Source organism: Typopeltis vanoorti, chromosome 17, assembly GCF_054136105.1.
Source record: "Typopeltis vanoorti isolate ZY-2024b chromosome 17, IOZ_Tvanoo_1.0, whole genome shotgun sequence".
In the NCBI taxonomy this organism is placed as follows: Eukaryota; Metazoa; Arthropoda; class Arachnida; order Uropygi; family Thelyphonidae; genus Typopeltis; species Typopeltis vanoorti.
This window is the reverse complement of record NC_143565.1, coordinates 46,354,605-46,380,887: the sequence shown is the minus strand read 5'-3', so window position 1 is coordinate 46,380,887 and position 26,283 is coordinate 46,354,605. Positions and strand designations below refer to the sequence as shown.

The 26,283-nt window shown below is 35.4% G+C and overlaps 1 protein-coding gene across 1 annotated transcript in view; it reads left to right on the top strand.

Annotated features, from left to right (window-relative positions):
* Gyc32E (Guanylyl cyclase at 32E) overlaps window positions 1-26,283 on the top strand; it is a 107,323-nt gene that overhangs the window by 38,155 nt on the left and 42,885 nt on the right. Inside the window, exons 3-5 of the mRNA XM_090407652.1 lie at window positions 17,413-17,562; window positions 21,666-21,838; window positions 25,851-25,986. Coding sequence (XP_090263778.1) covers window positions 17,413-17,562; window positions 21,666-21,838; window positions 25,851-25,986 — 459 coding nt within the window. The remainder of the gene's footprint in view (window positions 1-17,412; window positions 17,563-21,665; window positions 21,839-25,850; window positions 25,987-26,283) is intronic.

The following is a 26,283-nucleotide window of genomic DNA, read 5'->3' as shown; positions in this document are numbered from 1 at the left end:
CCCTCACTTATAAGATAAGAAATGATGGCTTATTACAGACATTTTTCGTCCTACATTTCGTGTACGTGTTATGTTTGTTGCTGAGTGCACTAGGATTCTCGGTAGTGTGTTTTATTTTTTAACACTTCACAATAACTGTTTACTACATTTTCGCTGTTTTGTTCAAGAATCCTAACCGATGCACGAAATAATTTCCTGCGCAGTTGCTACACTTTGTTACTATAACAACCTCACGTTCAACTTCAGTAGCCATTGCTGCCAATACATGGGCATTTGCAGCAATGGCAATTTGCAGGGTTTTCGTCATTGGGAACAATAAAAAAACACCTATGTTGGATAAGATATACTAGGTTTTTCCGACACACAAAAGGTAAGGTAATCATCGATTTGGGAAACTTAAGAAAATAAATAAACAAACAAACACACACAGCATGTTCTACACTATATGTCGGTAATATTTGCTACTTTAATTTAGTTGAAACCTGTAGAATATTTATCTAAATTAAACTTAAATTCTTATTCTTGTTTAATCATTTTTCCAAGTGTAAGCAAACGAAGTTAGGTATGAAGCATCTTCATGACTAGGCTGCTTGTATAGAGTTGATGAGCATTCATATTTATCTGTAGACCAACCAAAGATTATGTAAAACTAGAACTCTCTGCTAAGAATGAACATTCTCTCAAGTCACTTCAGATCCCAATAGATAGGATAATGGTATCACATCGGCTTCGAATTATCTACCTTCTAACGACAACCATCGATGCATTACTAAGATTCGGATGCATAGCAGAGGTTATAGTCACTCCGGCAATAAGCCATTATTGCATGCGCGTGAGAAACAGTCAACTTGAAAGTGTGCACCTTTTCTACTTTTTAATGCGAATCCCATTCATGAAAGGGTAAATTCACTAACGCAAAGCATCTACTGTGCGTTAGTGATGGATGAGCTAAATGTTAAATACTCCAGAAATACTCTAGAACCAAATATGGATGTTTTTTCATGCCACTTCAGGCCTCTTATAAGCAGGGTAGGTAGCACAACCGGAGATGAAATTTATTCCACTTAAAGACATTTACAGACGACAGGCTTTTGTCTCGGTCCACCACGTGATTCTTGTATTCCCACCACACATGGTGGAACGAACACATCTGCTACTTTATCATATATCTCGGTCCTTCTACCAGCATAATACAACTGAAATCTGATTTTTTTTTCTTATGAGACGATTCACCCCCCACCCCCGAATTCAAGCTCTTTCCCTTTGTCTTCTGTTTTGCTGGACTGTGATGTATTAGGCTGCTTTTACAGTGCACACGAATAAGAATAGAAAAACAGTGCTGATTCGTTACATTGTTTTCGATTTTCTCAACTGAATTCTCAATTTGGACTACTGCAGTGTCAGTTCAGTGGCATAATTTTCTCATTTTCCTTTGGCATTATTCACCAAGTAATGTTTTTCTGTCTAATTCATTTCACTGGCTATTTGTTTCGTTAATGCATTAGCATACAACCAAGACAGTCGTTGTATAAACTGTCAATTACTGTTCTGAAGCACATTCAATCACACCCAAGTAATGATTTTTAAGAGTTATTCTTTGGGAAATAACCTTTGATTGACGCTTGTGCTGTAGCCATTTTACATTTTCAGGTGATTCTCATATTCATAACGGCTGTGGATGTTCACAGTACCGTGAACATAGAGTGTTTCCATGTTAAATTTATCTCCCACGCAGCAATTTTTTCCATAGAGATGGAAAACAACAATGATTAAAATCATAAAGCATGTCAAGTTGAACTAATATTTAATTAAACTTGATACATGTTAAACTGCAAAATATCACTCATGGTCTCTCCATACACGTAATACTGAATTATTCGATAACATCACTTCATTAAAAATGTCAATAAAATAATTTATCAAATATCACGTGTATTTATAAATAATTTAGATCAATTTACTTAACAGCTTTTGGTTAATTCATCTATCCAAGTACTCTCCAAATGATATTATAATACATGGCATTAAGGAAATTTGCAAACGTACCTAAAATTGAGAATGACTGTATCGCATAACATGGTAAAATACACTGGACAGCCAGTTTATTGCACAGTGTTTTCGATAGCGCCAGAAACATGATACTCAAATATCCTTCTTGGAACAACACACAATGCACGGTTCTTTTTTTCTAGTCAAAATGCTATGGACAGACGGCGTCGCATGACTCAGAATGTTTGATGGATTTAGACACTGTCAATTCCTAATAATGTAGAAAACTTACAATTGTTGAACACAGTGCTGGATGATCGCGTATTTATATGAAAAGAGCTTTTATGAGTAGTCATTTGGACAAACAGTTGCATTCACAGCCAGGTTCATTAGCATCGTGGGCTAATGAACCTGGGCTAATAGGTAGGTAATAATAATGTTTTGGCTGATGAATGGACATAAACATCGTGCTTCAAAAACGTGTGCAGAAAAATAAATAAGAAAAAAATTGTAAGGAAATCATTGCCAATATAAGTGGCAAACACCTACAGTAGGTCCATACCACCCCTCCTTGGAATTTCAGAAATAACGTATGAAGCATTGCTGCATAAATTTAATTTCTATGGAAAATGAACTACACAATACTATATTTTCTATGAGTAATACAGTCACAAAATAATAAAATTAAAATACTCCAGTTTTATTAGGTAAGATGCTTAGTTTCTCGACTGTTTAACTACATTATTATTTTATTATCTTTTGAAAATAGATGTAAATAAATATACTTCCATTGTAAAAATGTATTAACGCTAGAAGAGCTCTCATTATTTCATCCTTTTGTAGAACAACTATCTCTGTTGTGCGCTAACAAAACAACTGCATTTTGTTCGCCAGAATGAAAGGAAGAGTGCTATCCCCACTGAGATCGTCCAAAGGAGAGCGAATCGGCTCATAGTTGGTCCCTTTCTTACAGATTCACTTCAACCTCTATCTCACAGACGGAGCATTTCAGCACTGTGTCTATTCTACAGGTACCTCAATGGTCATTGTTGTACTGAACTGGTAACCATCATTCCTCCACTTTCTATTTCACCTGTTAGTACAAGAGCATCCCTTTACTGTTGAACTGAAAACACACCGAACCCTTTTCTCCTCTTCGTATTTTATTCCGTCCATCTCTGTCTTCTGGAACAGCATTAAGTATTCCGAAATAACTATTAAAACATCAATACATTTCTACCTCAGTTCTCAACTGCATCCCATGCAGCATTGATGTGCTTATGGGTCCTTCAATCGCTCGTGTATGGGATCAATATAAAAACAAAATTAAGACTGCTTCAATTCCAAAGACAACCCTTAGCAATCCTAAAGCTTAACCAGTCCTTTAAATGGGAATAAAGTTCATGGAACGAGACAGCTCTCAACCGAATTTGATGGTCCCTAGTTATACACGATAGTTATTTTTAATGAAAGTTTAGATGAAACTGGATCCGGGTTATAATAAATTTAAGTGGACTTGATAAAACAAGACAGAAAACAGTGGTTCGCACTAATTTCGGTAATTTTCAGTTTTATGGCACTATTACTATGTCCTGGGAATATTAAGTGACCTTAAATAACGTATAACCTTCACGACTGGGATTAGTTATTGTACCACAGGAATTTTGAATTCGCTAGTAAACGCAACGTGCTTTAGGTTTCCGACTTCGATGTAAAGGTCGCTTTCCTTCTTTTGCTGAGCTTAATAACTCTGCTTCACCAGACTCGTTTGCGTTTGGAAAGATTGTTATCTCAAAAGAAATGTGACCGTCAACAATCTAATTAGCGTGATTATCTCACTACCTCTTCAGGTAATTTAATTTGTTGCAATGTGGCAAATTCATGCTTTAAGTAATCTACTAACTACCGCCATAATTCAGTTTCTTAACTCTTTCTAAAAGCAGTTTGCCGCGAGCATTTGCAATTCGCTACCGAACAACATCGACCAGTTGTACGGAGACAGTTCAACATGAGCGCACAGTATTCATGTGACACTCGGCCACTTAATTGGTTACAATACGGCAATGCGAATTTTAACCTTTCCCAAAGATATTTATCTTTTAAATAATACCATTAGGTAACACACCACAAACCTCCATTTATTTGCATTCTCTCCCATCTTATCTTTTATTAATGCGTTTATAGAGTTATTTTGCAACTTAGTGAAATTCCAAAAAGAAAAAGAAAAAAAAAGTACACTGTAAATGGAATAGGTGAGTTTTTTTTTTTTTTGGACGTTTTGATTCTTATGCTAGAGCAAATGGATTCAGAATTTTCAAAAATCTCTTTATAAAAGCTTAAATGGTACGTAAACAATCTTGCCATTCTGGTGGACCGAGTAGACGTCACGTCTCTGCTCTGGATAATTGTGCTAATGTTTTTAAGCGGGAAGTAGATTTTGTATCATCTGGTGTGAGACCACTCTCCTGCTTAATGTATAAGAAGTGGCTTGAAAAAGTTCCATGTTTGGTATCTGGCAACCAGATGCACAGGTGCCGGAAACAATTCTATACCAGGATACCACCACCGGGCCGACGGTAGTGGTATTTTCTGGATTATGCAACCATTGACCAACCTACAGTGTAATCTAAATATACTGTAGATTTACAACATTTCGTTGGCAACATTCTTATAATAGTCAAGTTCATTCATTCATTATAATAATAAATGTGTTAAGAAGAATTTTAAAAATATTTCAGCGCAATACAGGAGTTCCATATATGCTCCGTTTGTGTATGCAGACAACAAAGATAACTTTCTTCGCTAATTTTAGAATGAACAGCGTTTCGTTCTCTTCTTTAAATTTTCCATTGCTGTTGGCAATAACAGAACATATAGTTTCAAAAACAGAAGAAACTGAAGGAGGGGGATCAGGAAACCACGACAGCCAGGGAAGAATCCAATCCCTTAAGCTAATCCAGCGATCGGACAACTGCTTATATAAAAAAAATCCAGTTTCTCTTCTGATCCCCCTCCTTCAGTTTCTTCTGTTTTTGAAATTATATGTTCTGTTATTGCCAACAGCAATGGAAAATTTAAAGAAGAGAACGAAACGCTGTTCATTCTAAAATGGAAAGTATTGGTCAATTCTCCATCGAAATATAATTCCATTACTTATTATATAATTTTGCCTATGAAATATGAAAGGATCGGAAACTATCGTAGATTATAGTATAAGATATGATCGATTTGAGCTAGTTTTAGGTTATTTCCGCAATTCCTGGCGATTTTATCTTTCCCGTACTCAACCATTATGCCTGCTCGCTATCCTGCTGGGATGAGTTGTTTTTCACTAAGATGTATTGTGGACATATAGACTTTATAGTGTACCAAGACGGTTCCTTGTGCCATAGAATGAGGTCTCATAACAGTTTAACTTTATAGGAATGGAGGATAAGACGTTTTCTCAGAAAATTCCGTGCCATTGACTGTACAGATGCAACTAAGTGCTAACTCCACAAATTGATTTCCGAAGAACCGCGTAGTAAGGATCGATGGCAACGGTTTCGGTATGACTGCTCAGTCAGTGAGGGTGAGTTAGAGAGTCTCTTACGGGATTGGCACGGATTTTTATTCAGCAAAACAGACCGACCAGAAGAATACACGCATTAACAGAAATAATACACAGGCAACCTTAGTTGCGTTTCTTCCGGAATTCAAAACCAACAGAAAGGCTACCCAGCGCCAGCCTGAATTGGTCCTGTTGCCATTTAGCTGAGATCTTTTAAGCTCTCTGGAATTGAATTCACGCTTGGAGGATTTATTTTGAATACACGCTTTCTTGTGTGAGTCGCCAATTTACCATATCAACAGATGTGCCTCGTAGTGGCTATCTTTCAAGTTAAGCTTTTCTTCATACTATAAAAACTTGGAAGTTCTCTTAACGATGGGATAAATTTTGTTTCTGTTCGCTTTAGTTTCTCGTGTCATCACTGGATTCGAATTCAGGTCTACTCCGACTGCGCTGTAGAGGCGCTCTGCAAAGAACTGTAAAAACATTTTTAAGTTGAATAAAACACATGTGGCAGTACTGCATTCTTTTTTTTTTTTTTTTTTGGTAATTGCACTCCCCAAGCTTGACACATAAAAACGTCGTACAATTGGGAGATTATGGGAGAACATAATCGTCCAAACTGAATACAGCCATTATGAGATTCTTTGTCTATGAAAAGCATCGCGTGATTAATTTCAGTTAAAGAAAGTCTCTGTTCTCCGTGATGCTAATCACTGTGGAGAAGATCGAGATTCGTCTAGTGATAACATCACTAAATATGACCTGTGAATGTAACTACAATAAATCTCCGAGACAATAACTAAGTACAGTGAAACAGACGGAACTTTTTTAATTTTTTTAATAATAGAGAATGATTGGTATAATGGAACTATATAGAAAATATTCTATTATGCACAAAAAAAATGAATTCGCCCACGACCACCCCTATTATCAGATTTCATCGAAATCCCTTGAGTGGTTCAGAGAGATATTCAAACAAAAATGAAAATGCATACATGGCTTGCCATAAAATATTAAAACCTGCGAAATATCGCTCTGTCACCTGTTTATCTTAGTAATTTATCGTTTAAAACAGTAATTTATTGGTTAACCTCTACCTCTGAAGCAATATAGCTATGGATGTTACAAGAAAACAAATTTATCGTTTTGAAGGAAATGCTCACAACATCAGTGTCGCTAATGATATAACTTTTAATGCATCCTCATTCTTCTGAGTGTATATATGTGTGTGTGTATTATCATTGGCACAAATAACAGCTTAGCAGTCGTTTATTAGGGTCTTCTAGTTTTGTAGGATATGAATTTTGGTATAACGAAGTAAAGAAAAATAGATCGGAGCGACACAGCAGTTTGGGTGGTCCTGAAATCTGGAATATGTTTGACAGAAGGAATTAAAAATAGAGCGCTTCCTATGGTATGGTTATTTTTTTCACTTAGTCACTATAAAAACGGAGGTCAAATTGAGATATCTCATCTTTTATATTTCCGTAATAGTGTATATTAGTTAACCCTGGTGAGTCTTTTCCAGTTCAGATAATGGATAATTATCAATCTTGCTGTTTGGCTTATCTTAGTGTACTATACTTAAAGGGTGAAATAAAAAAATGCGACTGAAATGGTGATCTAAGTATTTACAAATAGTGAAGACATTTTTTGTAATAACGTTCTTTATATAAGGATACTGTGAATAATACGTGGGTAAAATGTGGATTTAATACATGCTAGAAATTGTAATTTTCTCAAAACGTTTGCAAGGACATGTATTGTAACTCATTACCATCCTCTCCGAAATTTTACTGAACTTTTTTTTTGGGGGGGGGGGGTTTAACAAGTAATATTTTCATCGTGGAAATCTTCATCATCCATGGACTAGTTTTAAACGTATCATCCGTTGGATACGAATTGCAAGTAACTTTTCTTGCTAGATTACATTACTATCAAGAGTCTGAGCACATTGCCCATTCTACTACTCCCCACCCTAAAAATACTTGAGGACAGTAAACTGCGGAGGCAGCACATCTATTTAGTCATTCTGAATATTAGAAATTTTGATTTTTCATCGGCAGTTTAAAATTTGTATTCCTTATACCAGAAGAAGGATATTTCTTATTAATTCGAAAGATAAGAGTGGGTTTCCGAATTTCTGTAGAATTTATATTCTTTGTCTTTCCATTAGAATTATTCTTCCTATTACAGGTTTTTACCTGTTTTGCAGCTTATGAACACCTCAGAGAGTCTACACGGAGAGTGATAAGGTCACATACCTGTTAGAGGTGACAGGATTCCTCTGTGGAATGAAAGTGGAATGTTTAATATCTCCAGATAAATCATCCTGAGATTACATTCACTAAACAGGCCATGATATGTTCCCGCTTCGATCTTCAGCATTATCCTAAACGACAACAGTTTTTACAGATACTCATGAGTTCAGCATGTCAAACGTCTTTGAAAGCCACTAATATCCCTTGCTCTTTGCATTCCTTTAGTAATACATCGACAGAATACATTGTTTCTATATTGGCAATCCATCAGTAGATGCACTCTTTATTTATAAATCTTTAGATCGATGCGCTGTGTGATATTCAAATTATCTAGTACATTGTGAGTGAATTGATGGATATGCATTCTCTGCTTATTATTATTTAAGGGTGACTGTACTTTAATGCAGATTTCGGATATCTTCATTTTGTGGAATGCAAGACAGAATCGCTGGGATGAATTGCGGTGAACTAAAGCGAAACTCTCAGCTGTAGTTGGCGCTACTTATCTGAGATAATCGAACTGAAAGTTGCAGAAACTATGTGACAGTTCCTATTCTTCGGAATTTAATACTTGAAGTGAGCTGCAAAATTAGATGTACGACACTCTTCAAGGGACTGATGAAAGATAACTTTTGGACTAGAATTCTGACAGCGAAAATTGTAGCCAATACAGCAGCATTTAATGATGTTGTATGATTATAATTTGGAATTCATTTGGACACTGGAACTAATGTGAAACACTGTTCCATTTACGTATTATTAAAACATAAAGGCTTTTGAATAAATAAAAAACACAGAATAACTAGGAGCAACGAATCAATAGATAGCATGTGGTCATATTTTCAATAAATGTTACCGTTCTCTTGATTCCATCTCTGTTAAGTTTTGTCCACTGCATTTTTATTATATATACTTACCTACACAAATGTTGCTGCAAATCTGATAAATAGATCAATAGGCTTCAGTTCAGTTCAAAAGAGTCGAATATTTGTTGAGAGCATCATAATAAATACCATTTACAATTTAAGTATTTTCCCATCATCCAAATTACCTTACATTTTGTAAATTCGTGTAATATGAAGACATTATACGTCGTTTTTTTTTTTTTTTTGAACAAACTGGATTAATTCTGGGGACGGACTCTAACTCAAAAGCTGGGAAAATGCTAATGACGTCACAAAGACATCATGCCGACTTAATCCTTTCCGATAGAAAACTTCCCAATATTTCATTAGCATTAAAATACCGTGTGTTGCCATCATACAACATTAGGATGCAGGAAAATTAAAGCTGCTTGCACTCTACACTGTCCCATTTCCTGGTAAATGATTTAGCTGGAAAAAAACTACTGTTTAAGAGAGTCATTTTAAACACCTGTAGCTCTTGCGGTGGTCTGTTTTAGCAAGAGATGGAAACGGCCGCAAACAAAGGAGGTCAAAGCTCCCTCTACTGCTGTCACGTGTCTTGTATCTATCCATTGTATCTTAATGGATTCTCTTATTTACAACAACGGTCCATCCCAGAAATAGCCAGCTGGATAATAAATTGCTTCCTTAGAGGCTGCCACTTTCGCATAGCAGAGTGCATGCTCCAAAAGACAAAGTGGCATGTTTCCTATGTGAATTAAACGGTGCATTTCTTTTCCGTGTTAGACCGAAAGGACAGTTGCCGTTGACACGTGTAGATAAATAATAAGCCAGTGTGCAGTAACGGCTAAAAAAATTAGACTTCTAGTCCGCTCGTAACGAATGATGACAATTTGTCTCATTACCAAAGTTTCTAGATATATTCATCAGCACTTTGACAAAAAGTTTGATTAATAGAAACAATACGGAAATAAATGCATGACCAGTGATATAATAGTTTGATCTGTTACAGGCGTCGCAGTAATTTCATTAGAAACAAGTCGCGTAAGAACCAAAATTTAGACGAAAATATGATATTGTTTAACTGCTAAAATTTAAGTGGTCAGAATACCCTGAAACAATTTTAGGGATCACTTTTTATGACTTTTTGAATTGTACCATCGCAGTCACCTTGACCTCTTCCTTGGATGGAAATCGCCATCTTTCTTTGTGAAATTTTATTTCCAAGAAAGGGTTTTGAAATCAAAGGATTAAATATATGGCGAATATGCACGTTAAAGCATTATCACAATTGATAGAGTCCTATGACTATTTCAGCCGGTCTTTATCTGATGGAATGTCAAAGACGTGCCCAGAATTTTTTGCTGCGGCCAGTCCACCACTGCTGTTCCTTCTTGCATTCGTGATACATATCCTATTAATCAAAAATAGAAGGCAAATGGATAACGCTAGTGTTTTCCTGATCAGTATTATGAGAGTTACGCATTTGCTTTCTTTCTAAAAAAAAAATAAAGAAACTTAGATATCATTAATACGAGGGTGTGCTGAAAAGTTGTGATAATCACCATGAAGGAATTGAGATAGAACCTCATTTGAGGGGTTTATCAGAACTTTTGGTAATATCAAATAATAATATCAATTCAGTGGCGTAAGAGCCATGTCAAGAAATCCCAAATGAGGATCCCATAAGAGTTTAATATGCCATAAAAGTGCTAAGGTGATCCAACAACAATAACAAAAACAGAAACTGTATAAAACGTTCTCAAGCTTGCAGAAAGCTGGTTACAATAAACTAATTCTTTCGCTGATCAAAATTGTCCATGAGCTGCGAACTGAGAAAATCTGAAAATTTCGGGAGTAACTTTAAAAATGGCTACAATGGTCGAAAATAATGGAATGAAGATAATAAAGTGTTTTTATTATCTAATGCCTCGAACCCAGAGCTAAAGACTGAATGGAACATTTCTACCTGGCAGTTATTTCTTTCAATACTCTGCAAGTTCATTAATCCTTTTTGAGCTTCCTTTATTAAAGACAATTATTGATATTTCTCTTAATATCCACTATGTATATTCATCAACGTATTCATCTTCTGGACTGCCTGATGTGTCAGTCAATACGAATCAAGATAGTATTTTGCTTAACTATAAGAATTCCTGTTTGTTACTGGATATCATAAATAACCATTTCATACAAAAATTTATTTTCCTCCAGGATCTGCTAACATGACTACAAATCCTCATATCTGCGCAAAGGAACAAGTTTTTTTTTACAACAATCTCTCCAAATTGAGAAACTCAAGGACTCACCATTGGAATGCAAGAAATAATGTAATATGGCTTTTGAGATTATTATTTCATAACTTCCATGTATAGCAATTACTCTAATATCAATATTCTGTGGTGTGCAGAACCTTCGATCATGATGATGATGATACATTACAATATATAAGGTATAACATTATTGATGTAAAACGGGGTAGTGCAATAATTAACAAAGATGATTACCAGTTGTGTGTCACATTGATGGAACTGGACTACAGAAAAATCATAAGACTAGAGTGCTGGTAGACTCTAAGTTAAAGTTCACAGGTCATATTGCAAAGTGGCTACAACAATTATAGGATTAACTGCTTATTTAAGAACACATTGATAAGCATATAACCCCTAAGTTTTGAAAGGCTTTGATACCATCTGGAGTATTTTGAACAAACCTGGTCAGCTTTGTTTCTTGGAATGAGAAAGAAATAGAGAGGATCCGAAGGCGGTAACAAAGATGCTCACCATCATAAAATTTCAATCTATCTTTAAAAGAGCATTCTTATAAAGATAGATTAAAAAAATTATTCCACTGCATAAGGGGGCTCCAAGACTGAGGTAGCAAATTATAGACCAATCAGTATATCAGGAGTGGTGATTAAGGTTTTGGAGAAATTGATAAAAATTAGAACTCAGGACTGGTGGACAGCAACATGATACTTTATAAGGGACAACATGGTTTTGTGAAGGGTTGATATTGCCTTAGTAATTTGCTCACTTTCTATAATGAAGTATGGAGTTGGATATAGGAAATCCTTATTTAGTGATCCTGCTGGAATTTGCAAAGGCATTTGGCAAGATTCCGCATAGGAGTCTGTTGCATAAATTGGAGCAAATGGTATGGATCCGAGGCTAGTGTTTGGATTAGAGGGTGGCTAGTGGATATATATCAAAGAGTGGTATATGGTGGAGCAGAGTCCAGTAGAAGGCATGTGACTAGTGGTGTGCTTCAGTGCTCAGTGCTTGGTCCTCTATTTTTAATTTGTACATCAATGATATTGGGAATATTATGAAAGGAAATATCCACTTGTTTTATGATGATGCAAAACTGGGAAGAGCGATAGTGCTTTGTTTCTTGTACATGGTTTTGTGAAGGTATCACAATCTGTGAAGTGTGTGTGAAGGAATCACATCCTTCAAGGTATCCATTCCATTCAAATGATATCTTGCAGGATGGCTTAAATAGGCTGACGGTTTGGGCTAAACTAAATGGCTGCCAGTTTAATGTGGCTAAGTGTAAGGCGATGCACTTCGGAAGGATGCGATCACATGCTGTTTACTATATTAATGGAATTGAACTGCAAGAAGTTGGTGGGAGTTATTGTGGACAGAGAACTTAATTTTCGAGGGCATATTGCAAGGTGGAAAAACTTCACATCACATCACATTACATGGTTGTTGAAGAACACACTGACCAGCAGGGATAAGGAAGGGATTGTTCCCACTTTATAAGGCATTAACACGCCCTCATTTGGACTATTGTGCACAGATCTGGTCACCTGGATTTCTTGGTGATGTGGAAATGGTGGAGAGGATTCAGAGGTGGGTTACGAAAATTGTCGCAGGCCTGTGGGATGTCTCCTACGAGGATAGATTGGTCTGGGGACTTCAAAAACTAGTTGACAGACGTAGGAGATGAGATATGATAGAGTTATAAATTATTAAAAGGGTTATAAATTATTAAAAGGGTTTTATAATATTGATACTGATAACCTTTTCAAGACCAGTGCAGGAAGGGAGAGAAAGAGGGGGTCATTGCTGGAGATTTTGTAAGAGTGTGATTAACAAGAGTGTTAGGACTAGAGTTTTTACTTAGAGGGTTGTGAATGGGTGGAATGCGTTGCCAGAGTTGTGTTATTCACACAATATGACAGGTATATTGTGTGAATAACGGTTAGTATGTCAATGTTGGGTCTCCCGTGATGAGTGTCTTTTGACTCCATGGAGACACCTTATATAATAATGATAATAGTAATAATAACAATAATAATAATAAAATATTTCTAGGTTGCAAAAGTTTTCTGATAGGCAGAAAAGGGGAGGGATATGATTTAGATATATACGAGGATTGATGTAGAGAAAAAAATTCAGTATGTAAGACTAGTTTGGAGAACAAGGGGTCATCCCTGAAATTGAGTAAGAGTGTAGTGTTTAGAAAGGCCGGCGTCATAACTGGGTGCGAGAGTTTTTCCTTGGACAGTGTGTAATCGACTGTAATAGAGTGTAATCGACTGCCAGAGCCAGTTATGAGTGTTTTGCCAGTGAATGAGCTCAAGGAGATGTATGGTGTGAATGATGGTTAGTACTTGGTGAAATGCAGTGGATCTCTCGCGATGAGTCTAAGGACTTCCCCGCGTGTAATAATAATAATAACTTTGAAATTTTTTGAAGTATTGTTTTGAAGTACTTTAATGATTACTCGAAATATGATTCTAAATTTATGAATTTTCAAGAATATTAAAGTACTTTTGCTTTCCTGTAGACAGTATACTGAAATTTTAGTGCAAGCATTCGAAATGAAACTTGAAATGAGGAAGAATTCAAATATATTTAAAAAACGAAGAATTAATTTAAAACTTTAGTTTTCTCTTTACATACGTCGGGTATTAAACTATTTTTAAAAAAATCTGAATCTGCTCACGTTCTGTATTTTATTTGTTTATTTAATTGAAACTCATAAAATAAACACTGCGACCTGATGGTATCATTCTTCATTCGCTTCCTGCTTTAATACCAGAGCATCATGCTTAATGTTTACGCCTCCTTATATTTAACTTCTGTTACGCTGACATAGCAAAGTTACTGCTTCAGTGTTGTCAAAACTCAGACTAGGTGCAGACAGTTTCTGATGGAACACCTGACATTGCCTTACGTGAGAACAAATAGATTGCCTAATGTCGAAGTCTTCTACTTACTACTTGCTTTGCTCTTCAACGGGACTTGATACTTGTGTTTATTGATTTCCCCCGATAATAGCTCTCTCTCTCGAAACTAATGAATCATATTACGTCACCCGTGATGCTGTAAAACAAAGAAATATTTTTCTTTCTTTTGTAAAAGCCTATCACAGATCTGCCATCATAGAGGCTTGAAAAGTTTCTGTATAGTGATTAGTTTAACGAACGACAATAAGAAGACAGTACTACATAACCTCTACCTCCACCTAATCATAGGCGTCAACAATAATTTTTTCAATTACCTGAATGGGAATGTGTAAGTCAGTTCATCTGGCTTTCATGCTGTTGCTTTTTTGGATGATATCTTCTTTTCTTATTATAGAGCGATTTGTTATTTCACCTTCAGAAGGTGAGTTTAACAAAACAGGTCATGTTTAAAAAGTATTAGGATGGATGTGAATTCCACTCGTGAAAGGCTGTACTATATAGTGCATTAGTTAAAGAGTGCACTGAAATGATTGATTGCATAAAGAATAAGAATTTAAAGAATTCAGAGTTTATCCACTTTCAAGAGAGAGAATAAGACCTTTGCAGTTTATCATCATATTCTCACTGACATAAGGGTAGTTTAAGAGAAATTCCAGAGAAATTACAGAGCGATTACAGGAGCAATATTGGATCCAATTTTATAACATCTCCATGAACAGTAAGTGTGCAACTCGTTGAATTTATCGGGTAGTGAATGCATTACTAAACCATTACTTAGTCTGACAGTCAAATAACTCACGAACTACTTTGTATTCTTTGGCATCCAATTTAAAATGCCATTATTTGTCCTTTCATGGCAGAAAGCTGATCTTTATAGCAAATATTCGAACATCTCCAAATCTAACGAAACTTTCCTGGTGCGATTTGTGCAACTACAAACCATGCGTTGTCATGGAGAAGTGTCATAAGGGACTATCCCTGTGGTACTGATCTGCTGACCTGAAAATAATTTCCTAACCATAATAGTAGCAAGTGAAGAATTAAGAATATCACTATCTATGAAGTGGAGCATGAAGTAGAAATATCCAAAACTTTCACCTGAACACGAATTCAATATCTAAATATCGTGTACGATATTTAGATATTGAATTCATCCGATTAGATATTCATCCGATGAGTTAAACACTGATTTTTCTTTCTCTACGAAAATTGGCTTTATGGAAAAACTGTTCGTTTGGAAACTCTTAAGAGGCAGATCAACATCAGATTTTTTTAAAAATATTATTACACCTTTTCGCCCTTCGCAACGAATTGTCTGAGAATATAAAAGTTTATATTTCTACTGTGGAATCACTAAGTGAATGCTAACAAATGATTAAGATCAGATTAGAAGATTAGAGTAGCAATGCTACTTTAGTAGGAAATAATAATAGAACAAGGTGGTTTCCTGTTGTATAATAAATAATTGTTGCCTGTAGATACTGTATGTGCATTCAGGAAAACAGTTTGCATGTTGGTGGGATGAGAAACTCGCGTTTCCAAGCGAAAAAATCCCTCCCATGTCCGTACGAGACAAGCGAACTCACTTTCAGTTATAAAGCTTGATAAAGGTCATCCTAGACGGGATTCGAACCCATGTCTTTAAGGGCCGTCTATATTGACAGAGCTACGGACGCTTTAACAAATGATAAAATTCAATATCTTAAGTATTTAAATAGTTGAAGGTAAAATCCGAATTATGACTTTCGTCTGCGCAAGATGTTCAACTGGTGTGTTTTTACTTTCTTTTTTTTAAAGGCCAAGAAAGAAATCCTGAATTGGAAAAATGTGAGTGTTGAATAGAAGTGTTTCAAACGTGGCTTTGTCAATGTAAACGAAAACTATTTTATATTGCAAAAATAAAATCTACGAAGTTTTTATAGATCTTTGTCGATCGTCATAATTCTTTTACACCACCTTTCCTTAGGACCTTCGCTCTCCCTGTATTTTATGTTAGTATGTCGCCTACAAAATCATTATCTCACACCTTCCATATTTAATACCTTTTTCGAATACCACAATACTGCGACACCTAGTGACAGACTAGCCCACCATCATCATCTTGTTGACTGGGAGAGTTATTTATAAGTCCTACTATTTGGCATTTCCGGTGAAATAAACATAATTTTAAAACGTTTTCCCCTTTTCTAAAGTTATATTAATATGAATCTCAGCTATCTTTTAACGTTAATTTTTTGTAACTTTAAGCCTTTACAATTTATGATTTTACTCAAATAACTACGCACTCACAGTAATCGAATATGGTGCAGAAATAACCGACGTGTGGGAAAATTTTTGAAGGCTCATAAATCAAAACTATAAAAAGATCACGTGGCTTTCTGAAATCTTTCATTGCTTCTAAAGACGTTTTTACTGACGTCACTTTGGTGTGGGGGGGGGGGGGGGGGTGCGGATTTGTCAACCTAGCCTATGACTGATTATCTCGAAGCAGTTAGACTGAGTTCATTTCAGTTCACTTTGCAGAGCTTTTCCATTCGCTCACAACCACTAAAGAGAGAGTAACTCTGGCCAAGAAATCTTTCATATTCTGAACGTAGGTGTCACTGCTGACAGCTCTGATGAACACGTCCGGTAGCTCTTTCACAGCTTATCCTGTGTTGCTGGGTTTAGCAAACTTTTCTTGGAATTTGCAAATTTAGCTAGCGAAAACAGAAACTATTGTATATACGATCTAACCAAAAGTAAAGAGATGACTTTTCTGTCTCTGCTGAAACCACAATTGTTCGCAGAAAAGTGTCCGGCTGACCTTGAATACAATAAACCATTTGCTTATAATCAGTTTTTTAACCTCCGGCCTATGACGTTAACTTAAGTTCCAGAACTGTTTAAGACTTTCTTTAAAATATTCTCATTAAAATTCGCTGACAGCGACTTGAATTCTACATCTTCATGAGGTCAGCGAAGACGTTTTTTCTTTTGTTTTTTATACGACCATTGGCTCCCTTGGAAAGTGGTCATTGAATTTTAATAATTTCAGACAACTTTCAGATAATCTTCACAATGTAACTTAGTAGCTAAGTGATGCTCCCAGTGAAAGTAGTTACTCTCGAATAATGAGATTTAATCGTGTCAGAGAACGTAATCTAGTATCCGTTTTATTGTCTTTTATTTGATGTTTAAATTGTTGACAGTTTAAATTAATATACTTTTAAAATTATATCTCATTACTACAGAAAAATCTTCAAATAATTTTAAATGCGCAATATAAAGTTAAATAAAATAAAGAGACAAACGGGCTTCATTCAAATCAAAAGCAAACAATAAATGACATCTAAGATTGTTTGTCTCGCAGAGAATTGTTTTTTTTTTTTTCCTTCTCTCTTTATTACTATCATAATGATAGTGGTAACATACTAGTAATTTTGTAATCGTCATAAAAGTAACGCGGTATTTACCAATTTTGAATTTTAAATATAATAACTGTTGAATGAACTCGGACTCCATGGAAGCACCTGATTAATAATATTTATGTTGTTTCAGTGTACGTGTGGTTGGCTGAACTCACTTCATTGGTGGATTTCGTAAGGTATATGCACGAACGTGGGCTTTTGGAATCTGGAGAATATGTGATCATCTGTGTGGAAAAAGAAGAGTACGATCCAAATAGGCCTGGTCAATATGTTATGAAAGGTGAGTGTACTGTTCAGTATATGTCTACAGCATACGTTTAATAACCATTAAAGCGTTGATTTGTTCTTTTAGCTCGAAATCTGTATAAAGCTGTTGAATATGATTTTTTTTTCAAAAGTTAAAAAGTTAAACCTCGAAGACGACATTTGATTTGATGGGTCTTCTGAAGAAATATTTTTAAAATATTGACCTGTGAGAAACTAAACTAGCTGCTGGCAGTTAGTTTTCTTACATGTGTTAATGTTGGTTTAAACTGCATAAAGTGTTAATTAAAATAAATACATTTAATTAACTTTCTTACAGATTATAAGTCCCAGTATGGGCTACATAATTCACATACTTGGCTTGTATTGCCCATCACAAGCTATTGCTCCAAGTCGTACAATCCAAATCTGTGCACTACTGATACAAATCTCTTAAGATCGTATTGTACAGAGCATTATTTTGTCATTAATAGCAAACATCTGTCTAGTCTACATATTAATAATAAATGACTGTGAAAGAAGTTTTCACATAACACAATGTCGAAATGAGTATTGGGGGATTCATTTTTTTACAATGACCAATAATATAAGTATATTCCTGTGGTCACACGTAGCCTATGTTGCTATGGTATAAGACAAACAGTCCACGTGTTGACTAGGATACTCCTAATGGCACTTCAAAAAGAGGACCTGCGGATTCCGATAGAAAGGTGTTGCCATATCTTGATACTCGTGAAGGAATGTATTACGCAAGATGAAGTGCGGATAATATTATGAGTTGATGAAAATGTGATGATACCATCTCAGGCAAGAAACGTCCAGGATGACACAGGAAGCTAACAAAGAGATCCAACTACCATTCCTGAAATATCGGTGGTCCATATGAAAACAATCACCGAGGCGTTAAAAGTCTACGGTGGTTTGGTTTAGTAGTAAGATATTATGTAAAACTCTGCCAGTATCGGGTTTTCCCTAAGGAATAGCAGCTACTCATAAGCCAAACATCAATGTTGATTGAACACGTTAGTCAATAGCGCAGGCCACACTAGGTAAAGAACATCATGAGCGCTCTGAAAAATATTGAAGTGCGATCAGAGACAATCACTATACGCTCTCTTTCAATCGGATGGATTAGTGTGATCATAACAAATGCTTGGAAACACCTTACGTCTGAGTACATCATCATTCGATCATGATTACCTGAACTGTGAACCTTCTAGGTGGAAAGAAATATAATGATATGAAGCCTTTTTTTCCTGGTTTGGAATCGGACTTTTATTTGTAGTGTTTGAAAGGATGAATGCCAGTGAGTATATTCCAGATATGTAGCACTTCTGGATAATGCAATGCTTTTTGCATTGTAGCTGTTTTTAGAAACAATTCCATGTTTCTTTCAACTCAACAGTACAACAATGAACCATATTATGTTGCAGGTTCTATTGCAGTATGGTGTGAGGAACATGTGGAAAACCAGACCTGCATAAAATCCCAATATCTACCCAATACGATAATGTTAAAGGAAGAGTGGCTCAAAACATTAAAAGGGTACAAAGTGTGACTAGAAAAAGCCTCTCGATGCTGACAGGTGTATGCATTTTAGAAATCTTTAAGTCCAAATACTTATTTTACATAGGATATATCGGCCTTGTGGGTTAAATGAGTAATAAATGCTGAAAAACGTGGTAAAAATGTGTATTCAAATATGTTTGTACTCCATTTACGAAGAACAAACAGCACTGTTATTCGGCATTCTCTTGTGCTTACTTTTCTGGACAAGCAAAATAAAACATTGATGTGTGTGTGTGTGTGTGTGTGTGTGTGTGTGTGTGTGTGTGTGTGTGTGTGTGTGTGTGTGTGTGTGTGTGTGTGTGTGTGTGTGTGTGTGTGTGTGTGTGTGTGTGTGTGTGTGTGTGTGTGTGTGTGTGTGTGTGTGTGTGTGTGTGTGTGTGTGTGTGTGTAAGAAAATGGAAAAGTCTCTTAAGTATTCAAATAACCTTCTCAATTTGTATTTCAGAATACGTAAGTGAAATTCAAGACAATTCTCTTCTGTTCTGATCGATATTTCGGTAACGCAGTGCATGCTAATATGACTGCAGATGTCCTGTTTATTTAGTTTGTGTGCACAGAGAACTGTGTGGGTGTTTATTAATATTGGTGGCCGAAGACATTATAGTGAAAAACACGAAATAAGAATGGAATCCAGGGCATCGTTTTCGATATACAGATGAGGGGTAGTTTCTGTAATAAGATGACTCTAAACTTTACTTAGGAATATAACGCATACATATTTCAGGTCTGAGTCGTAAAGAACAAATATTGCAATTCTCATCGTTTTCAAAGCATTCATAAAGAAGTTTAAGCTATCCGACAGTCTTAAGATTATAATAAATATCGATCCAGCTGGTTAATTATTTATCGTTAATTTCTTCTTTCATTTAACATCAGACTTGATAAGCATTGACCTTAAAATCATTCTAAATTTCTTCTGTATGTTGGAATAGCATCTCGTTATAGAATATTGGGATTCGCGTTTATCAAAGTGAAAATAGTTTTCCTTGTCAGTTCATATACTCGCGTGCTCCTTGAATTTTCTCGTAATATATATTAAGATAAGTAATTATAGATCCGAAGTGAGAAGCTGTAGGAAAAAAAATCAATTTCAACATACACTCGTTAAATGAATTTTAACTGTCGTTATTCACGAAAATAACGCAGCAGAAAGGGTTAAATAAAGTAAAAAGCCAATGTACGAATACTGCCTATAACGAGAAGTACAATTTTATTATTATTACTATTTTCGTTTAACTCAGTTAACGTAATGCTAAACAAAGAAATATTTTTAGTTGTAACAGTTTATCATTCGAATTTCGTGTGAATTACGATGTTAGATGGTATTATTGTATCGTTTGGGAACCCTTAATGAATTGCAACGCGTATTAATTAATTTCCGATGTTCATTCAAATTTAATTTTTGCATTTTTTCGTCTCGGACTACCGAATCAATCGTCGATAGTCTTGCTTGGAGATGGATCAGTTATTTCCTTTCTCTACTTCTAGGAAAGGTAAAATTTCCCAATGAGTATTTGTCAATAATCAACTATTGAAATCTAGTTATAATGGACTTCTCATGTAGATAAATGTCTTGAAATTTTAGGACCAATGTAGATATATACAAGACATGAAAAAGTTGGAGGCATTTGAACTTTGGTGCTGGAGAAAGATGATGAAAATTAGTTGGACAGAAAGGAAAAGTAATGAAGAAGTTCTGAATATAGTTCATGAAGAGCGGTCATTAATGAAACACATCAATAAGAGAAGAAAAAGCCTAATTTGACACCATTTGAGGCATGGGGGACTGATTACAGAAATAATGGAGGGGACTGTAGAAGGAAAGAGGCCACGAGATAGACCAAAAATTTCATATATAAATAACATAATGATGCTAACTGGCACTAAGAGTTATGAGGAGATAAAAAGAAGGTCACAAAGGATGTCGTGATGTGCTGCTATATTTACCAATCTTCGGATTGATGCACCAAAGAAGAAGAAGAGATATACATGCATTGAATCGAAAAATGAAAATGCTAGAGCACATTATACTTAAATGATTCACGCGAGAAATATACAATTTATTTTTCCCCAATGGATGTTTCTTGCCCTCCATACCAATCTGCTTACACCAATAACTTTATTGATATTACCGTACTATTTCCATTTTTCTGTTTACATATTGCATTGGTTCTATTTATCTAATAGGTAATTTCTTTATTATACTTTTTGAAGTTTAATAATGGCTATTACCTACGACCGGCATGCATCAAATCGAATCATTATTAAAAGGAGGATAAAAAAACAAGGAGAAGAGCGTGCGATTGGGTGTTCATGGTGCTGGTTGACGAAAGGAGGGGTTGCATAAGAGGTGGACTGTACATTATTTTGCATAACCCAGTTCCTTCTTTCTTTTTATCTCCTCTCTTCTTTAATAATGGTTTAATTTTGTGACTGGACTTCGCAATCTAAGATGATTATCACAAATAATGTATTCTAGTACTTGCATACATAAGTGACTCAAATCCGACATTTATCATACTTTATTCTTATACGAATATCTGTTTCCAGAATCTGAAGTTCATCGGGAAGAATATCATGATCCGACTCCATTCCATTCTGTGCTCATACTGGCTCCTAGTCCCATTCCCAATCCTGAGTATGCTGCATTCCAAGAAATCGTCACCAACTATTCAAGCAAAGATCCGTTTAATGTTCCTTTCCATTACATCATCAAAGTTCATGTAAGTGTGCATTTGTATGTTATCAACCTAGTCCGATTCATTTGATTAATATAAATTAAAAAATCCTCTTTAAGCATTTGTATGTATCTAATTTGTTCTGTGGTGTACTAAGAAAACAAAACGTGCGATATTAATAATTCTCGGAATTCACAACAAAAGACCTTTTCATAATTGCATTGAAGAGTTTTCACTTAGAGGTGGCTTATGAAATCAACTAATATTCCGACTGTGATCAGAAATTAATGTCCCAGATGAGACTTCGAGGTCTTCCCTAAGCATCAAATCATAAATCGTTGTGCTAGTATAAAAACTGTGTTTATTATGCGCATGTCTTTATCAGGCTTCCATTCGCATGCAAACATTAGTCGTTTCCTATGAAACTGTTCTTCCCTGTGACCACAAACAAAGCGCAGATGCCGTCTAAACATTTAGCAGGTATTCAGTTGTGGCATGTTTGTTTTTGCCACGAGAAGTGTACCTGGAACATTAATGATAATGTTCCAGGTACACTTGTACATTTATATGCTAAGAAAAGGAAGGGTATATGGTTTGTATTTTTAAGCAGATATGACTGAAATTATGATTTCAGTCATATCTGAAATAATATTCAAAAAGAAGTAAAATTTTTAAATTTTACTTCTTTTTATATAATATCAGTCCTAATAATATTTCAACTATTACATTCTAGTATTAATATTGTGTTTTAACTTGTTCTCAATTAAAACCAACAGCGAAGTGTTTAAATTAGACTAAACTCTAATCCATCAACAAGTAGAATGGTTTTAATTAGGGATCGCAACTAGTGATGCTAGTCTATCCTTATCCAATTCAGTATTAATTGGATAAATTAATTTTACCCAATGCATCTAACTCAAAATTATTTTTCAAAAGAACAGACTTTTTACTTTACTACTTTTGAATGCAGTCTTCCTCTTAACACGGTGCATATCTTGTTGAAAGAGATATGGTCAGTTCCGTAGAAACGCCACGAAGTAGGAAGCATTAATTTGTCCAGAATGTTCAGATAATTCTCGGAGTTCGATGTTCATGCCACTGCAAACAGAGATCCGAGGCAGTATCAGAAAAAACAGGACCATATCAGCACACAGTCACCTCCGAATTTCATACTTGGAGTTTGGTAACAGACATTCACCGAGCATCCGCCACACACACACACACACACACACACACACACACACGTCCATCTGCTGGGTATAGACAGGCCTTGGAACCAGAAAAACAGCATCCTATCACAATGCCTCTTTTAAACTCCGTCAGTTTGAAAGAGGCAGCCAACGTTTGTTTACATTTCTCTCGACTGTGAATGGCGCCATGTCTGTAAGTGTGTTTGTGTGCGTAAGTTTTGATACATTTTAACTTTTTACAATGGATTTATGCATATTTTATGGTAGTATGTGATAAAATAGACTAGTATCTGCATATATTTTCCCGTGGATTTCGGTATCGTCATAGCGTTTTTAAGATCTTCTTTGCGTTTCACTTTACTATGTGTCTAGAGATGGTTATCATATATATATATATATATATATATATATATATATATATATATATATATATATATATATATATATATATATATATATATATATATATATATATATATATATATATATTGTTGAAATTAGGATTTACTCGGGATGTATACATTTATAAAAATAAATTTAACTGACTACTAGAACCCGAGAAAGTATAACAAAAACCTTTAATACATCACAACTAGTTTCATCGGTGCTCCGACTTCTTCAGGTGAGAAATAAAAACATAAGATATAAAATAACACGGTAAAAAATGAACTTTACAGCTTAATAAAAAGCAAAATAATAACAGTCATATTTGAATAGGTGACCGCGTGCTACCGTTGGCATGAGTAGAATGTGTGCGACAGCTAATTTTTGAGCGCCAGTACTGGATTACTGCGCTATGGGAATCAGGTAGATTGTAGCTAAGATTATTGTTTAAATGTGAAGGGTCCAGAACTATTTCTTTTGATTCGATGATTCTTCTTTCTAATTCATCCTTGCAAATATATAAATTAGTAGTGCGTTCCCAATCAACTTGATGTGGCTGTTCTTCAAGGTTAGAGTTTGCCGAGAAAAGGACATGACTGGAAAGGGCGCTCGCTCGTGCTCTACTGTAGGAGATGTCAGGTCTATGTTCCTCAAGACGAAGTGAAACAGATTTGTCTGTCTGGCCAAAATAAGGTCGACCACAGTTGCACAAAACTTTATAAACACCAGGAAAATGCAGATGGTTGTGTTTTGGTTTTGGTCGACTCAGAAAAGAACGAAGTTTTGGCAGCGTAGTATAGTCGGTCTTTATGTTGAATTTTTTCAGAATCTTAGCTAGTTTTGGGGTAAGAGTGCTGATAAAAGGTAACTGTATATGAGTGATAGGGTTGGAGTCATCTTCTTGTCGAGGATGTTGGCGTGGTCTCAAACGTTTAGTGATGTTACGAGACGAATATCCATTATTTAAGAAGGTGTTTTTCAGGAAGTTAAGCTCTGTTTGAAGGTCTTCTTCTGTGGAAATGAGACATCTATATATATATATATAGATGTCTCATTTCCATTTCCATTTTCATATATATATATATATATATATATATATGATCTTGATGAAAACTTTGTAGGCCATGAGATATGTATAGGAGCTTTACATGACTAATTAAGTCAAGTGTAGTTACTCTACAGTCAAGCTTAATTGTATGGTAAACTATGCATGCTTGCTTCTCTAAAAATACTTTATTTTTGTACTTTTCGTCGTAATTATTCATATAAAACGAACGTGGGCGCGCATGGCCACACTCGCCTTTCTTCGTTTTTACATTGGTTCAGTATGATGGTTCATTTTGATAACTTTTCTTCCTTCACAAACAGTAACTAGTGGTTCCATTAAGAGAAAGTTTATGAATATATATATATATATATATATATATATATATATATATATATATATATATATATATATATATATATATATATATATATATACATCCACAATAGATCATCTTTCCACGTACAATGTCCTGTTTGCGCTATCTACCTATTCCAGAGAGAGAGAGATTCATTGGCAAAAACGTCAGCCACAGACTGGTGTCAAGGGAGCGGAGGCAATGTGCAAAAGTGTCTCAGTTCTGTTTGTTTGGAAATCATTTGTCAAGTTCCGTCGCAGCTTCAGGCATTTGTCACACATCACACGGTGGGTGATGTATGACACCCACTGTAAGTAAGTGATTGTCACTTACTCACTGTAAGTAAGTGGGTAAGTGATTATGAAGAAAGAATATGTTGACCGTTACTCATCTGTCATCGGCGAATACTGTCAAGGACGTTGAAGAACGTTTATAAGGGATTTCAGCTGAAGGTGAGCTAGAAGGTCCCATATGGAGGTAGAAGGTTTCCCTCCCGAAACTCGATTTTTTTATAACAAATTGGTTTCATAATCTTAGTCACTCCGGCTGTAATTCAGAACAATCCAATGCAATGGTCGCAGAACCATGAATATTGTCTCCTTCAGTGCAATGAAAGTATGCGCCACTTTCTCAGTAGCACCTTTTAAGGTTTCTGAATGTGTTTCAGACCGCTGAATAGCCACTCTGTCTTCCTTTATTGTATCTGTGGCAGTCTCTGGGGAATAATGCTGATGAAGAACTTCCCTCTGTCGTCATCAACACGACTCATTGCACCGTCACAGATTGTTATTTGCTCAACCCTCGTATATTTAAATATTTTAATTTCAAAAACTTTGTGTCGTAGTTTAAATATTTGTGATTGAGCTTTTTGGAGCCATTTTAAGTGCGACATTAAAATTGTCACTTAATAAACTGATTGATGAAATAAATTGCAATAAACTGCACATAAATCAGAATATTTAATTTTAGAAACAGTTATACAGAAGAGTGAGAGAACGAGGCTAGATACAATTTTATTATATATATAAAATAACCATTTATTTCGAAGCACTGATATCATTTTATATATTTGTTTTTCAGATTCCGTTATACGCAGGATTCGCTTACGATGCCGTTATGATATATGCTCGGGCCTTGACAGAGGTGTTGGCCGAAAATGGTTCTGCTATTGATGGAATAGCGATCTTCAACCACATCAGGTCAAGAACGTACGAGAGTAAATGTCAACCCTGAATTTCTTTAGCGCATTTCTTATATTTCTATTTATATCTTTATAAATATATTTCAACTGGAATGCATTTCATCATGAACGGATAGCAAGTCAAAAAAAGAAACGTAATACATTACAAAATAATAAAATAGTAATATTGCAAAAGTTGGTAAAATAACACAACGAATTGTTCCAATGTTGAAAAAACGCACTAAAAAGCTAAGATGAGGAAGTTATTATCCCTCCTTATAAGGCTGATTCGGCAACATCTTGACAACTGTGCACGCATTTGGTCACCTGGGT